The sequence below is a fragment of the Lithobates pipiens genome, unplaced genomic scaffold, assembly GCF_037356315.1.
Source record: "Lithobates pipiens isolate NorthernLeopardFrog02 unplaced genomic scaffold, aLitPip1_a1.2 Scaffold_13, whole genome shotgun sequence".
NCBI classification, from domain to species: domain Eukaryota; kingdom Metazoa; phylum Chordata; class Amphibia; order Anura; family Ranidae; genus Lithobates; species Lithobates pipiens.
The window spans coordinates 105,560,796-105,577,803 of NW_027507718.1; the positions used below are offsets into that span (position 1 = coordinate 105,560,796).

Consider the following 17,008-nt stretch of genomic DNA (forward strand, 5'->3'; position numbering starts at 1 on the left):
CATGGGTTTTTTATTTTTTGCGCTATAAAAGAAAAAAGACCGAAAATTCTGTAAAAAAAAATGCATTTTTCTTAATTTCTGTTATAAAATTTAGCAAATTAGTAATTTTTCTTCATATATTTTCGCCAAGATTTATACCACTACATATCTTTGGTAAAAATTAACCCACATCGGTGTATATTATTTGGTCTTTGTTAAAGTTATAGAGTCCACAAGTTATGGTGCCAATCTCTGAAAATTGATCACACCTGAAGTACTGACTGCCTCATTTCTTGAGACCTTAACAAGCCAGGAAAGTACAAATACCCCCCAAATGACCCTTTTTTGGAAAGTAGACATTCCAAGGTATTTAGTAAGAGGCATGGTGAGTTTTTTCAAGTTGTAATTTTTTCCCACAATTCTTTGCAAAATCAAGATTTACTTTTTTTTCCCACAAAATTGTTATATTAGCAGGTTATTTCTCACACACAGCATATGCATAGCACAAATTACACACAAAACATATTCTGCTACTCCTCCTAAGTATGGCAATACCACATGTGTGAGACGTTTACACAACATGGCCACATACTAAGGCCCAACATGCAGGGAGCGCGATCGGGCATTCTTGGAGCATAAATTACACATATCATTTCTTGATTTTCTTGATATTTCGTGACGTCCAAGATACTTAGCTTATTGTTAGACAGAAGCCAGTAATAATGTGTAGGCTGTATCGGGAAGTGACGTCCAAGATACTTAGCTTATTGTTAGACAGAAGCCAGGAATAATGTGTAGGCTAAACGGGGAAGTGGTATCCAAGATACAAAGCTTATTGTTAGACAGAAGCTAGTAATAATGTGTAGGCTGTATCAGGAAGTGACGTCCAAGATACTTAGCTTATTGTCAGACAGAAGCTAGTAATAATGTATAGGCTGTATCGGGAAGTGACGTCCACGATACTTAGCTTATTGTTAGACAGAAGCCAGTAATAATGTGTAGGCTACATGGGGAAGTGGTACCCAAGATACAAAGCTTATTGTTAGACAGAAGCTAGTAATAATGTGTAGGCTGTATCGGGAAGTGACGTCCAAGATACTTAGCTTATTGTTAGACAGAAGCTAGTAATAATGTGTAGGCTGTATCGGGAAGTGACGTCCAAGATACTTAGCTTATTGTTAGACAGAAGCCAGTAGCAATGTGAATGCTACATGGGGAAGTAGTACCCAAGATAGTTAGCTTATTGTTAGAAATGCACCAGTAATAGTATGTTGGCTACATGGGGATGTGATACCCAAGATACTTAGCTTATTGTTAGACAGATGCCAGTAATAATTTGTGGACTATATGAAGATTCTCATTTAAATGTTTAATGCATTTTGCATAAATATCACTTCCTAAAAGAAAAATGACCGTACACCCCCACAACATCCCCCTACAGCATTCCTGTCTGTCTAAGCTCCAGTAAGCTGGCAGATCTTAAATACAGGAAAGATGCCCCCCCCCCCCCCCCCACACTTTAGGGCACTGGCAATGTTGGGACAGGGGGAGAACATGGGTCTGTAAGTATTCATGTTTGCGGATATTGTGGATATTTTATGTGTAGAAATTGTCACTGAATGGCAATACGGTGCCTGACTTTTGAATTGGATCTTACTCGGGTTGGCTGTATAGTCTCAAACTACTCATATGATGGTGGCAGAAATAAAAAAACTATACTTCCAAGTACAGGGAGTGTAATGTATTTAAACAGATTTACTAGAATGTTCGCACAATTATCCAATCATATGAAAAGAAAAACTCTATTTACTTACTGTATCTGCACAGAAATGGGTAGTTGAAGTGAATCTACATGGATTTAATGTTTGAACTCAATCCTTTACTAAATTGGCCTCATTGCATATACATGTTTCATATTGTTAAATTAAACCTTTATTAACCTCTTCTTGCTGATGGTATATATGGTATATATGCAATGGTATATACAGTATTTACATATATGCTGCCTCTGCATTCTTTAAAAAAGAGAGGCTGCATATATGAAGCCCTGTGTAAACACTTTTATGCGCTGAGATCGCTGCCAGCACAGGCACCGGTCGGGCACTTATGTGACTGCTGACAGCCAATCATAACATGACCCAAATACCTCCCGGCATTTAGAAGCTCTTAAAGGGCTGGGAGGCAGCAGCAGGAAGAGGTTAATAGCAATACAAAGTCTGCTGTCGCTAATCACCCTCTTTTGAAAATTCTAAAGGCTTGTGTAGCCCCCTCTACCTTAGATAGGTAGGTACTAGTGTAGAGTTTTGTGTAAGCTGCCAGCGCAAGTAAATTTAAGCAGGCCTATGCTGTAAACTGGGCCTGTTTGTTTTATCTGGGGGCAGGGGAGTGGTTTAGTATAGCAGTAGGTTACTGACATGTACTTCAGCCCTTGGGCGCCTCCTCTGTTTCCAGGGAGAATGTTCTGGAAAAGGGGCAGGCAAGAGAGTTGGAGTGACATGGGGTGCATGTGAGGAGCTATGACCAATCCCCAACTAGGATTGGCAGGGGGCAGGCCTCCTACATATACCCATGGTCAGCCTGCCTGTGGAGGAGTTGTGGACTGGGTGAACTGGATCATGGAGTATTAGACTGTCATGTCTGAGGGAATCCCCTTTATGGGGTTGGGTGTGCCTCAGGCGGGGAGCTGGGGAGCTGTGAGGGAGCCTCTCCTTACACAGTCAAGGAGAGGTGTCCTGGAACAGGAGCTGGAGGAGACAGTTGGTCCACACATCTAGATTAAAGTCATTCAGGAAGGATCCAGTGCAGGTGTGGGTAAGTGGAAAGCACAGTGGAATGATCTAGAAGAGACATGCCAGGGGAGCTGGATGTAGAGCCAGAGGGAGAGACTATGGGAGTTTGTGTCAAGTCGCTGCAGCCAGGAGGGCGGGCAGGATTTGTAAGTCAAACTACCTGGGATCAGTAGTCCATTTACATTTATTCTTCTCAAGTAAATCAGTTGCTACCACACCTTCTGCCTGTTCTTCCCTTAGGATACTTAGTCACTGCATATAAACATTTGGTGGTAGGGTCCTTTTAGTTCATTGAATTGTTTTGTGTTCACAAGTTGGCTGAAATTCATAGAAGATTTGTATTAATATGGCACAAAGGTAGAGCATCTAGTGCAGAGATTATATTGCCATAGTTTCTGTTAAATTTCTGCCAAACTTTTTGTTCGCACCTCTACTGAATTTTCCTTAATAAAAAATAAAAATCCAGAGAGCGGTGTTTACTTGCAAAGACACAGTGTGCAGGCCTTGTAGTTTGAACCACTCAAGAGATTTAGGAAAGCATTACATAATTTCACTCTCCAACTCCTACAAAAAAAACTGTAATATAAGATATTTCTACATGAATTGTTGTACATTGTGTGCTAGCATAATTAATAGTTTCCATGTGCTGTGGATTATAGTCTTGTAAATTAACATGTGGACTCAGCAGGCAGAAGTCTCAGGCAGAGATTATTAATGTATGTGCCTATAATTAGCTAATCGGTTAGGTTAGAAGGTTTTCTTTATTTTTCCTTTCAATAAAATTGTATTCAAATTTCCTGTTTACAATATAAGAAGAGAGCACAATGGCCAGAATCAAAACAAAACCTATTTACAATACAGTAGCACAGGTGCAGAACATTAAAATGTAAGATAAACCAATGAGATACAAAAAGTTCAGTAATTGCAATTATTCTTATTAAAACATAATCATGGATATCCTGATGGGTCGAATGTGCTTGGATTCAATTCGTAGGCACAATCTGTGTGAACATGTCCAAAAATCTGCACATTGAAAACCTCATTAAAGTCAATAGATGTAAAATCTTGAAAATCAATTCTCTCCTTTTTTAAGACTAATAGACAAAGGATTGTCAAGCAAAGGAAGGACGCTAGGCACTGCCATGGCAAAAGTGACTGTATGCCATATGCCATCACAAAAAAAAAAAACTTTTATTTAAATGCTGTCCTTTAAGGCTTAAAGTGAAACAATAAACATTTACAATTTCTTCAAATAGCATGCTTGGGGGGTGCTTTAAACCCCTTCACCCTTCCCGTGACGGTGTGCAGATCCCTGTAAATGAATGAACTACAAATCTTATTTGCTACCCTGGCAGAAGGTCTTGTAGTTCTCAATGGAATATGAGTGCAGTAATCCACACACTCATCAGCACACTCATAGTTTGTTGACACTTCATCCAGCTCTGCAACTGAAAGCCCATACAGAGGTATGGCAAAGAGCTGTAGCAAGAGTTTGCAGGAGCCTGACATTGCACCCACAATCCACTGATCACAGGCGCAATGCTATGCAGGCTCCTGTTAACCACTTCCCGACCAGCGCACGACAATGTACATTGGCAGAATAGCAAGGGAAGGCAAACTGGCGTACAGGTACGTTCATTTGTAATTGGCGCCCTGCTATTGCGTGCGCGCCGCTGGCGGTGCGCGTGTGCCGGTCGGGACCCCCGTGAGTCCGGTCGCAGGTCCCGCGGACTCGATCGCCGCGGGGAGGCTGAACGGGGAGATGCCGATGTAAACAGCATCTCCCCATTCTGCCTAGCAACAAGTGACACTGATCTCTGCTCCCTGTGATTGGAGCAGAGATCAGTGTTCACTAACACACAGCCCAGCCCCCCACAGTTAGTAACATGCCCCTAGGACACACTTAACCCCTACACTGCTACCCCTGGTTAACCCCTTCACTGCCAGTGTCATTTACACAGGAATCAGTGCATTTGTATAGCGCTGATTGCTGTATAAATGACAATGGTCCCAAAAATGTGTCAAAAATGTCCGATGTGTACGCACTAATGTCGCAGTCACAATAAAAATCGCTGATCGCCGCCATTACTAGTAAAAAAAAATTATTAGTAAAAATGCCATAAAACTATCCCCTATTTGTAAACGCTATAAATTTTGCGCAAATCAATCAATAATCGCTTATTGCTTTTTTTTAACCAAAAATATGTAGAAGAATATGTATCGGCCTAAACTGAGGAAAAAAATACGTTTTTTTATATATTTTTGGGGGATATTTATTATAGTAAAAAATAATGCGTTTTTTTCAAAATTTTCACTCTATTTTTGTTTATAGCGCAAAAAATAAAAACCGCAGGGGGGACCAAATACCACCAAAAGAAAGCTCTATTTGTGGGTAAAAAGGACGTCAATTTTGTTTAGGAGCCACGTCGCACAACCGCGCAATTGTCAGTTAAAGCGACGCAGTGCCGCATCGCAAAAAGTGGTCTGGTCTTAAGCCAGCAAAATGATCCGGTCTGAAAGTGGTCATTAAATACCACCTGTATTATGTGCTAAGGCAAAAGTGACATTTACAAAGAAAATAATACCATTTAAATTGTCACTAAATGACATTTGCCAGCCTCTTCATTCTGTTTATAAACAACGTAGCCAGTATACCCCTTAATATCCATACAACACTACCAGGGACATACCAGGACTACCCCTAAAAACCATTCAAGACCCTTTTCCTTGATAATGGTTTGGTGTAGTTTTGAAAGGGAACCTGTGTGGCATCCTCTCCAAAATCTTTCCTGGAAATGGGAAATGGAGGGGGGGGGGGGGGGGGGTTGGTGTCAGCAAGTGTGCACTCCTTGCTCCTAGAGACAGTTTTCTTTGTTTTTATTCTTTACTAAATGCAAATGTATGCACAATAGGTAGATTCATTCTCATTATTTGTTCTGGCGACTAGTGTCAACTGGACAGAAACTGATTGGAAATCCAAAATGTTGGAGCTGTCACCAGAACAAGAAGTGAAAATGAATATTAAAATGGAGACACCTACTCTAAAGATGACTATCTAAGAAAATAATTCCCTCACTTTGTGGAACTTTCCTCTCAATTTCTTCAGCGCAAAATAAATAAAAAAGACTAAATATAAATATATATTTATTACTCTGATTGCATTAAAGTAGACAATTTGGAAGCTTTTATTGGGCTTAGGATTAGGAAGGATTAGTTCACTCAAAAAAATTAAAAGATGAACTAACGCCCTACACCTTCCTCATCCCCAGGTCCCCACTGTACTTATCTCTGTGGGTGACCAGCTACCAGTGCCCATGAAGATGGTGTAGCAGTCCAGGGAGTTAAAATCCCCCCCTTCTATTGCTTCTTTCTGCAGGATTTCCTGGATGGATCAGAGTGATTCTTTGTGCTGGCACTGGTCAATCAGAATTGTTCTGATCCAGGGAGGGGGTTGGGTGATAGTTTACTTTTTCCTGTGGTTCTTATCCATTTTTAATTTCCTTATAATAACTTATAACTCTAGTAAATTAAAACTAATACAAATCTTCAAGTATTGTGTAAAAAAAAACATACCCAATAGGGGAGGTAGGGAAAGCATGCCATGTCAACCGTGCAGCCAAGTAGCTAGTTTGATAAAGGTTAACCCCTTTATGATGCGCCGCCACATATGTGTGGAAGCAAAAGGGTGGGCTTTAACACCCATGTGGTACACATATGTCCTGTTGGGCAGCTGCTGTTAATGTGCTGAGAGTGCACTCATTGTACTCTCGTCAGAAAGACAGAGCTGTATAGGCAGGCTGGTTTCTGATCATGTGACCACTGTGATTGTAGTCACATGATTGTTGATCCTTCCTGCCCCTCAGGTATTCCAAACTCTTTAAAGGGATGCCGGAATGGTAAGAAAGGTGTTAAAGGGTAACTCCACCTGTAATTTTTATGTAATATCAATACCTTTAGGGAGAGTTCAGAAACCAGGGTCCTCCTGTTGGTTTAATTTTTATATTTTTGTTTGGTATTTATTTATTTTGGGGTGGTGGGTACTCAAATAAGTGTATGTTGCATTTTCTTCTAAGGTCTGTGTTAATGAGTCATTCATTGGAATAAACACGCCCATAACAGAAAAAAAAAATCATTCTGATTAGTAAATAGTTATAAACATGTACAAATCTACTAATGCTGCTATCAGATTAACATCATTTACTAAATTCATGTTGCATGGAATGTGGTATACTGTTGAAATATGAATGAGTAGTTCCAGTGAATATGTTGACACAACAAGTGTGCGTGCAAATTTTCTGGACACCAACTGTCAGTTTAACGATTTCCATCAAAACCAGAGAGAAAGGTTGGTTTAATTTAACAATCCAAAAGGTTACAAAAGCTAGATTATGAGTCCCCACTTGGGAACCTGATTAACAGGCTTTGCACTTCTGCCCAAGGTACATATAGAAACTATAATAAAAATAAAAAAATATTATTCACATTTCCCCAAAGCCACAATGATGAGCAGAAAATGGAAGTAAAATATTCACTCTTATAGCAGCAATTACGCAGTCTGCTCTACAGTCTCTTAACTGAATATGCTAGTTAAATTGGCACTCGCTGATGTGCTTCTTACCCACAGGAGTCCTTCTATCAATTAAGTCAAATGCTTTAAAGTATTCAAGATAGAACTTTGGGAAACATGTGTCTGAAGTAGAACATGATCACACAGCATTTAAAGTCATGACCCCAGCAAATAATTGAAATGCTAAAAAAGAGAGAGAAATCGTTCAACTTAGACATAGAACTCCATGTCTTTCTTATGCTTACATTTGACACAAAGAATTTTCAGATTGTACAAAGTATATTAATATGTACATGGGGATCTTTAGTGGTGCATAACTAGAGCAGAAAATGTTTTTTTTTTTTTTTAATAGAAATCCATTGAATTAATATTAAAACTGTCTTTATATAGAAAATGAGTTGAAAGTCAAATCCTTTATGTTGTAAGCATTTAGCAAGAACAATATATATACGTCCCAAAATCCAGCCCAAGGCAGCCCATAGATGCGTTCACTTTTTCATTTAAAAGAGAAGTACGGGATTCTCTTTTTTTTGTTAATTATACTTACCTAGGTGAATGCAGCATCGGTCTAATGATGCATCTGTCCCCCGGCAGCATTAACACTGAGATCTGAGCGATCCAACACTGCCGATTACTCGGTTCTCACAGCTCTGTGAGCAGAGGCACTGGCTGTCTGCTCTGCCCCCCTGCACTCACTGGAGCACTGGGCTGTAGAGGGGGTGGGAATGGCTATCTCAGACTCTCAGCAGCTCGCTGAAAGGCTGAGCTGAGCGATGGATCAAGCATGTGGGTGGATGCTGACCATATGGACTGGCTCTGTGATGTCAGCTGACAGCAGACTTCAGCCTAAAAATGGGTTTACAGGCATGCAGAATGAGCTGCACTCCTGTGATCTACAGGAGAAGTGCAGCCAAACAAGCTTTGGCTGTAAATACAAAGACAGGGGAAAAGGGGTTAGACAAGAACCCCGGGACTTTAAAGGTGCTGGTATATGGTAGGTAGATAATGACACAATGTATATCATAAAAAACACAGATTTTTATTACAATAGCAAAAATACAAAATTGATCACATATAAAAGATAAAATGAATTATCCACATCAATGTTTTCAGATAAAGCACAACAGAATTGTGTATCATTTATCCCTTTAGAGCATACCACTCGACATGTTTCGCTCCAAACAAGCTTCCTCAGGAGATACAGGAACACCTAGTGGATAAACTAAAAACAAGTACAAATCAGCATCTCCAAATTAGACATGGCACCCTCAGAATCTTTTCGCTACCATCAACTTTCACACTATCTGCAGGGGATTTGGATGTGCCGTGACAAAGCTCTATCGGTAACTCCATATGAGCTTTGGTGCTCCTCAGCCATGGGAGTCAGGGGGGGGAATTTCCCTTATTTACTCTGTGCTAGCTGACCCCCAGGGAAAAGCGAACTACATGGTGAGGTGGGAGCGAGACCTTCAGTTCGAATGGGATGTGGACACCTGGCACCTCAATTTCTCCCGCTCCTACAGGGGCATTCTCAATTAAGCCCTTGTGGAAGCGGACCTTAAGGTCATATCTCGATGGTAACTGGTCCCCACCCGGCTCACCAAGTTTTTCCCCCAGTCCTCCCCGCTCTGCTTCAGGGGGTGCGGTCTTCAGGGCTCTCTCCTGCACACGTTTTGGGAATGCCCCAAAATCAGGGGCTACTGGAACAAGATTTTCAATCTCATTCGCAAGTGCACGGGCCACGCAATTAAACAGGAGCCCACCACAGCCCTTCTCAACGCGGGCATACCCAGGGTTTCTAAACAGACGTACTCTCTAATCTACTTTATCCTTCTGGGAGCCAAGATCACGCTGGCACACTCCTGGAAATCCCCTTCAGTTTCCTTCTCCCAGGCCAAACAAAGAATTTCCTGGATAATGGCACAAGAAAAGGCGGCCAGCAGGATCCTGGACTCGGCTGAGAAATTTAGACTTATATGGGAACCGTGGGCTGCTTACCTTGGAATATCCCTTTTACTCTGATATTCCTCTAGATCCCTACCCCCCCCCCGATTCCCCCTAATTTACAGGTTCGTACGCGAAGGTTCCTGCCCTCCTCTTCCTCCTTAACCCCCTCTTCCTCCCCTCTCTTCTTCCTTCTACCCCAATCTCCCTCTCTGACTTCCTCTTTTACTACTTACCTTGTTGCGAGGACGTCTTGACCCACCACATGTACTGGAGTATACTGGTTGAAAGTGGGTCTTTACAACCGTTTAGGTTTTCGAACTTTGTTTCCCTACCTTGCTTGTATGTACATGATGTAAGTTTTTGTATTTTATTACAGCCCCGGATTTGGGCTCCCATCCAGAGTTCGGGTTGGAGGGTCTGTTCTCCCTTGGCCTATTTCATGGCAACTTCCTTATGCTAATTGCATTTCCTCTTAAAGGTACTAGTAGTTCTCAGGTTTGGGTTTCAGGACTGAGGGCCCTTGTAGGCCTGTTTCGCTGGTTCTTCAGGGTCTCCTTGGCCAGCCCCCTCACAGCAAGATCCCTTAGGGGTGGGGGGTCCTGGCTGGGGTCTGATCCTGGGGGACCTGGAAACAGGGTCCCGCCCACCTATGTGTACAAGCTCTCCATCCAAGTCCTGTTAGCGGAGCTGGCTGAGCTCTCCAAGTAGACAGATACTCACAAGGAAGTCTACTCTATTACCCGGAACCCTTTATGTACTGTCTTCCTTTTTTTTTGGTTTTACTTCTTAGAGGGTATGTAGTTTCCTCATCCACCCGTATTTTGTCATACCTGCCTCGACATTCAGAGCCTGTTAACTTATGCTTTGTACCAATTTTATCCTCTGCATTCTGTGGTCATTGGCAGATGGTTGTTATTCTTGAAAGTTTTAATAAACGATTTTTGAAACTTCAAAAAAAAACAAAAAACAAAAAAAAAAACAAGTACAAATCAATCAAATATATATCATATATACATAGCTAACAATAGTTAAGTCAAATGGCAATTTTTAATGATGCCCAAAATATTGCAGCTAAACAGCAATTGTAGACACTCTACTAATTATCATATATTGTAGTAAATTTAGACATTTTTAAAGTGTAGGTCCACATATGATCTTACCTATAAACACCAAATGCGCTACTTGCGCCGCATAAATTAGCCCCAACCGATGAGTAATATAGAACCGGGGCCTTGGATTAAATGCAGATGTGTCCGATTGACATCAGACGCCGCTGGGTTGGGCGAGTTATTTAATGCGGTCGATTAACCGCCAACTTTCTGCAGTTCGCTAGTGTGCAAATGGGATGTCATTTCTGTCTCACCCCACCGTGTGTTAGCTCTTGTTTACATCATCCGTAGCAGGTATGTTTAGGGGCCATGTTTCATTGTTCCGGTATATATTGTATATGCTGATGGTCACTGATTAACTATCCCTTACTACCTGTTTTTATATATATTTTTTTTATATATATATTGCTGGGGGATGTCCCTATAAAGTGCGGTCTCGCCATTGGGCTTAAGTTTACCATATATGACCGGGTCTACATTCACTGATGTTGATATTTTTTAGTACAGAAATTGCTGATTCAATGTAAAGAACCCAGGTAATCTATATTATCTATTTATAACTCAGTATATCTAATGAGTGCCAATGGCCAAATTTCTAATAGTAAATTTATATATAGGTTATTCTCAATAGCTCTCCTGTGGCCCCCTCAATCGGACACATCGGCATTTAATCCACCGCATTAAATAACTCGCCCAACCCGGCGGCGTCTGATGTCAATCGGACACATCTGCATTTAATCCAAGGCCCCGGTTCTATATTACTCATCGGTTGGGGCTAATTTATGCAGCACAAGTAGCGCATTTGGTGTTAATAGGTAAGATCATATGTGGACCTACACTTTAAAAATGTCTACAATTGCTGTTTAGCTACAATATTTTGGCCATCATTAAAAATTGCCATTTGAGTTCACTATTGTTAGCTATGTATATATGATATACATTTGATTTGTACTTGTTTTTAGTTTATCCACTAGGTGTAACTGTAACTCCTGAGGAAGCTTGTTTGGAGCGAAACATGTCGAGTGGTATACTCTAAAGTGATAAATGATACACAATTCTGTTGTGCTTTATCTGAAAACATTGATGTGGATAATTAATTTTATCTTTTATATGTGGTCAATTTTGTATTTTTGCTATTGTAATAAAAATCTGTGTTTTTTTATGATATACATTGTGTCATTATCTACCTACCATATCCCAGCACCTTTAAAGTCCCGGGGTTCCTGTCTAACCCCTTTTCCCCTGTCTTTGTATTTATTTACGTACTAAGAGATGTGGTGCTAAGCTCATCTGTGTCTACCCCGTATGTTATATAAGCTTTGGCTGTACTTCTTTTTAACCAGTGGGTTGAGCGAAATACCTGCCTAAATTCCCCACAATACAAAATCAATCTATCAATCGACTTCTGTACGATCACCCATTTGATTTTCCCCACTCAATCAGCACTGCAAGCCATAGCCTGCAAAGTTGACAAGTGTATTCTGATGGCAGGGACATCTCCCCTCTGACAAAATACAATATCCCAGTAGGGAGACTTCCCTGCCATCAGAATTCACTGATTAACTTTGCATGTTTTAGCCTGCAGTGCTGACTGAGTGGGGAAAATCCAATGGGGTGGTTGCACGGAAGTCATTCGGTATATCTACTTCTGTACAACTGCAGTACTCATACATGGATCAAAATTTGGCTAGTCCCTTCTGAATTGGCCAACCTTTTATCCATGTGTTGCCGACTTTTGTAATCGAGCAGTGGTATACAAACTTCACTACTTGAAATTAATGTGTATATGTGTATTTGTGTAATGTGTAGAATGTTTACTCCGAGTGAAGGTATATTGCAGTCTACAATGAAAATGAATATGCATTGAGTGGAAATTAAGATGCATAATGGGCGTACTGCTCAGTATTTAGGTTTTCATTCTAATTTGTCTGTAGTAAACCAACGGGACCACAAAAATCATTGAAAAATGCATGGAGGTTTTAATCCTTTCCTACTCTATCCAAAACTGAACATGAAAATGTTTTCTTTGAAAACAATTTTTGTAGGATACATTTATTTTAAATGTTTATGCAATACATTTTTTACAATTAGAATAAATGACACTAATTTAACAATGAAACATGCAGAGAGTAAGAACTGATATCATCTGACTACTGTAAATTATAATCTGGTGGATAGGGGTTATTACGCTATGCACATCATCTTTGTGTTTTCCACTTAAATAAGTTGAAGAGAATGTCTTTATGTATAATGTATGTCAATAGCAGTGCTCTCACAGCAATATACTTTGAGAAGCAACAGTATACTAAGAGAAAAAGAACTACTGATTTTTCATGACAGCAAGAGAATAAGGCAAGCCATAACATAGCATCTACTGAAAACTGTCATATGAGCTAAAGGAGAGACTGTCTCCAATTACACTTGATAAATGTCACATAAAATCAACAAGGCATGTAATGCAGTGTACGAAAAAATACCATTATGCTGCAATGCAGTTTTGTAAATCTAAACACAAGGACAATCCCAAAGGACAAATATGTTCAGGCAGTATTATGAGTACATCTGTAGTCTGTCATGCAACCTTGTTATGTGAAGCACTGAATATTCAGGTACTCTCTATGCTACACTGCTTTTATTCCAATTACATTAGATTTATGTGTTTTTGTATTATCATGAATATCACATTACTTCATTTACACATAAATGATCAGTATTGTTGCCCCCTCTACCTGGATGAACAGTTTTGTTGTTTTGCATTTCCTTTTATCAACACCTTGTTTTTTCTGCTTCTTTTAAAGTGCTATGCCATGTGCTTCAGAAAGAATATATATATGTGTATTACGTGCTTTCTCCTCAGTTGTTATTTCATGAATGTTTTGTTAGGGTTGCATATTACTTTTGGATTGTGTAGTCGTGCATGTTTACTTTTACGCTGGTACTGCCACTCATTCAACTATATTATTTTTCCTATTGAGCTCCTTATTGCTGAATGCAAAAAAGGAGCATGGGCATATCACATTTAGTGCCTATATGATTGCACCTATACATGATCATACAATCTGTCAAGCAAAATGAAAATAAACTAAACAAAATAACTAAACTAAATAAAATTTAGATATTTTACACTTACCCTCTGAATTTTTACAAATCCTGCCCATCATCAGAATAATTAAGTAATCAAGTTGATGAACATATACTTCCCTTAGCAGTTTCTCAAGATTCATTTTTTCTATATCCCGTGTAATGTCTTTGGCAGGGTGTGGGTCTCCTCCTTCCCTTTCTCAGCATCCCAGTTTACCTACAGGCATCCCAGAAAAAAAAGGGAAGAACAGGGAAAAATAAAAGTCCCAGGTCTATTGGCAGATGCAGTCATGGCATGCCTCCAGACAGCAGAACAGCTTAAGGGATAAAGCAAGGACTTTAGAAATAAAGTAATCCCGGGTTCACGGTCTCCCAATACCCATCATGCCACCTGACCAGATGGCGGTTCTAATCACAACATTTCCACAAAAGTAAAAAATCATTCAGTGCTGCAAGGCTGTATGATCAATCTGCCAGTGCTGTTAATGAGTCAGGCCTGAACCCTGCGATCGCTAACAGTTTTTTTTTGTAGCATTTTGATACAGTCGCTGACAGACTAGGTGCTTTTTTACCTGTGCGTCTCACTAGTGTACCCCTAAATTTAGGGGTGTCTACTTTTCAAAATGGGGTCATTTGGGGGAGTTTGTGTTATTTTGGCATTTTATGGCCTTCAAAACTGCGATAGGTAGTGAGGAGTGAAATCAAAAATTTACACCCTTTGAAATCCGGAAGGCAGTGCTTGGTTTTCGGGGCCCCGTACGCGGCTAGGCTCCCAAAAAATCCCACACATGTGGTATCCCCGTACTCAGGAGAAGCAGCAGAATTTATTTTGGGGTGTCATTTCACATATGCCCATGGCATGTGTGAGCAATATATCATTCAGTGACAACTTTGTGAAAAAAAATAAAAAATAAAATAAAAGTTTGTAATTTTCCCGCAACTTGTGGCAAAATATAAAATATTCCATGAACTCAACATGCCTCTCAGTAAATAGCTTGGGGTGTCTACTTTCTAAAATGGGGTCATTTGGGGGGGTTTTGTGCCATCTTGGCATTTTATGGCCTTCAAAACTGTAATAGGTAGTGAGGAGTGAAATCAAAAATTTACACCCTTAGAAATCCTGAAGGCGGTGCTTGGTTTTCGGGGCCCCGTACGCGGCTAGGCTCCCAAAAAGTCCCACATATGTGGTATCCCCGTACTCAGGAGAAGCAGCAGAATTTATTTTGGGGTGTCATTTCACATATGCCCATGGCATGTGTGAGCAATATATCATTTAGTGACAACTTTGTGAAAAAAAAAAAAAGTTTGTAATATTCCCGCAACTTGTGGCAAAATATAAAATATTCCATGGACTCAACATGCCTCTCAGCAAATAGCTTGGGGTGTCTACTTTCTAAAATGGGGTCATTTGGGGGGGTTTTGTGCAATCTTGGCATTTTATGGCCTTCAAAACTGTAATAGGTGGTGAGGAGTGAAATCAAAAATGTACGCCCTTAGAAAGCCTGAAGGCGGTTCTTGGCTTTCGGGGCCCCGTACACGGCTAGGCTCCCAAAAAATCCCACACATGTGGTATCCCCGTACTCAGGAGAAGCAGCAAAATGTATTTTGGGGTGTCATTTCACATATGCCCATAGCATGTGGGAGCAATATATCATTTAGTGACAACTTTGTGAAAAAAAATAAAAAAAAAATAAAAGTTTGTAATTTTCCCGCAACTTGTGGCAAAATATAAAATATTCCATGGACTCAACATGCCTCTCAGCAAATAGCTTGGGGTGTCTACTTTCTAAAATGGGGTCATTTGTGGGGGTTTTGTGCCATCTTGGCATTTTATGGCCTTCAAAACTGTAATAGGTAGTGAGGAGTGAAATCAAAAATTTACGCCCTTAGAAAGCCTGAAGGCGGTGCTTGGTTTTCGGGGCCCCGTACGCGGCTAGGCTCCCAAAAAGTCCCACATATGTGGTATCCCCGTACTCAGGAGAAGCAGCAGAATTTATTTTGGGGTGTCATTTTACATATGCCCATAGCATGTGTGAGCAATATACCATTTAGTGACAACTTTGTGAAAAAATAAATAAATAAATAAAAGTTTGTAATTTTCCCGCAACTTGTGGCAAAATATAAAATATTCCATGGACTCAACATGAATCTCCGCAAATAGCTTGGGGTGTCTACTTTCTAAAATGGGGTCATTTGTGGGTGTTTTGTGCCATCTTAGCAATTTATGGCCTTCAAAACTGTAATAGGTAGTGAGGAGTGAAATTACAAATGTATGCCCTTAGAAATCCTGAAGGCGGTGCTTGGTTTTCGGGGCCCCGTACGCGGCTAGGCTTCCAAAAAGTCAACCACATGTGGTATCCCCGTACTTAGGAGAAGCAGCAGAATGTATTTTGGGGTACAATTCCACATATAACCATGGCATGTGTGAGCAATATATCATTTAGTGACAACTTTGTGTAAAAAAAAAAAATATATATATTTTTTTGTCATTATTCAATCGCTTGAGGCAAAAAATAAAACATTCAATGGGCTCAACATGCCTCTTATCAATTTCCTTAGCGTGTCTACTTTCCAAAATGGGGTCATTTGGGGGGTTTTGTACTGCCCTGCCATTTTAGCACCTCAAGAAATGAGATAGTCAGTCATAAACTAAAAGCTGCGTAAATTCCAGAAAACGTACCTTAGTTTGTAGATGTGGCAACTTTTGTGCAAACCAATAAATATACAGTTATTGACTTTTTTTTACCAAAGACATGTGGCTGAATACATTTTGGCCTAAATGTATGACTAAAATTGAGTTTATTGGATTTTTCTAATAACAAAAAGTAGAAAATATCATTATCAAAAAATAAAAATTGCAGAGTCAGTCAAATACCTTTAAAAGAAAGCTCTATTTGTGGGAAAAAAGGACGCAAATTTTGTTTGGGTACAACATTGCATGACCGCGCAATTACCAGTTAAAGCAGCGCAGTGCCAAATTGTAAAAAGACCTCTGGTCATTGACCAGCAAAATGGTCCGGTCTGAAAGTGGTTAAACTGCACCAAGGCCATTATATAATGGATCCTGTTAAATCTACTTTGCCATCAATATTCCATTAAATACAAACCTGAAAAGCTAATTTAATCCCATATATTTATTGCCTGCTCCATTGATGTGCTTTATATACAGATGTTATCTTTCACACACTATTGTCTGCACCCAGCTACTTCTAAATGCTATACTTGTCACAGCATCTGTGCTTTTATTTCATTGTCTACTTAAAGGACCACTATATTTTAAATGGACATTGTTTATTGTGTACTTAAAATTGCACATGCATGTACAGAAATTGAAGCATTTGATATTTTTTCAACAGTGCTGTGCAGCCCATTGTTCTTTCATAGCTTAGCGACATCAAAATGATAGCTGTTCTATAGCTTTATTAAGCCACAAATCATCTGCTTGAATGAGTACATTCATCCCCAATGTAGCACATTCATTTGGAATATCTCGTGGTTCAATAATCTCCTCAAATGTTTACATGTATCCATCTTGT

At 39.9% G+C, this 17,008-nt stretch overlaps 1 protein-coding gene across 4 annotated transcripts in view; it reads right to left on the bottom strand.

The window, feature by feature from the left end:
• Positions 1-17,008, bottom strand: part of LOC143974216 (cysteine-rich protein 1-like) — an 82,135-nt gene that overhangs the window by 27,675 nt on the left and 37,452 nt on the right. For 2 of the 4 annotated variants that reach the window (XM_077475375.1, XM_077475374.1), the window contains exon 2: positions 13,522-13,689. The exons of the other annotated variants lie outside the window; for them this stretch is intronic. In XM_077475375.1, the coding sequence (XP_077331501.1) occupies positions 13,522-13,615 (94 nt within the window). In that variant the 5' untranslated portion in view covers positions 13,616-13,689. The remainder of the gene's footprint in view (positions 1-13,521; positions 13,690-17,008) is intronic. 4 annotated transcript variants of the gene reach the window in all.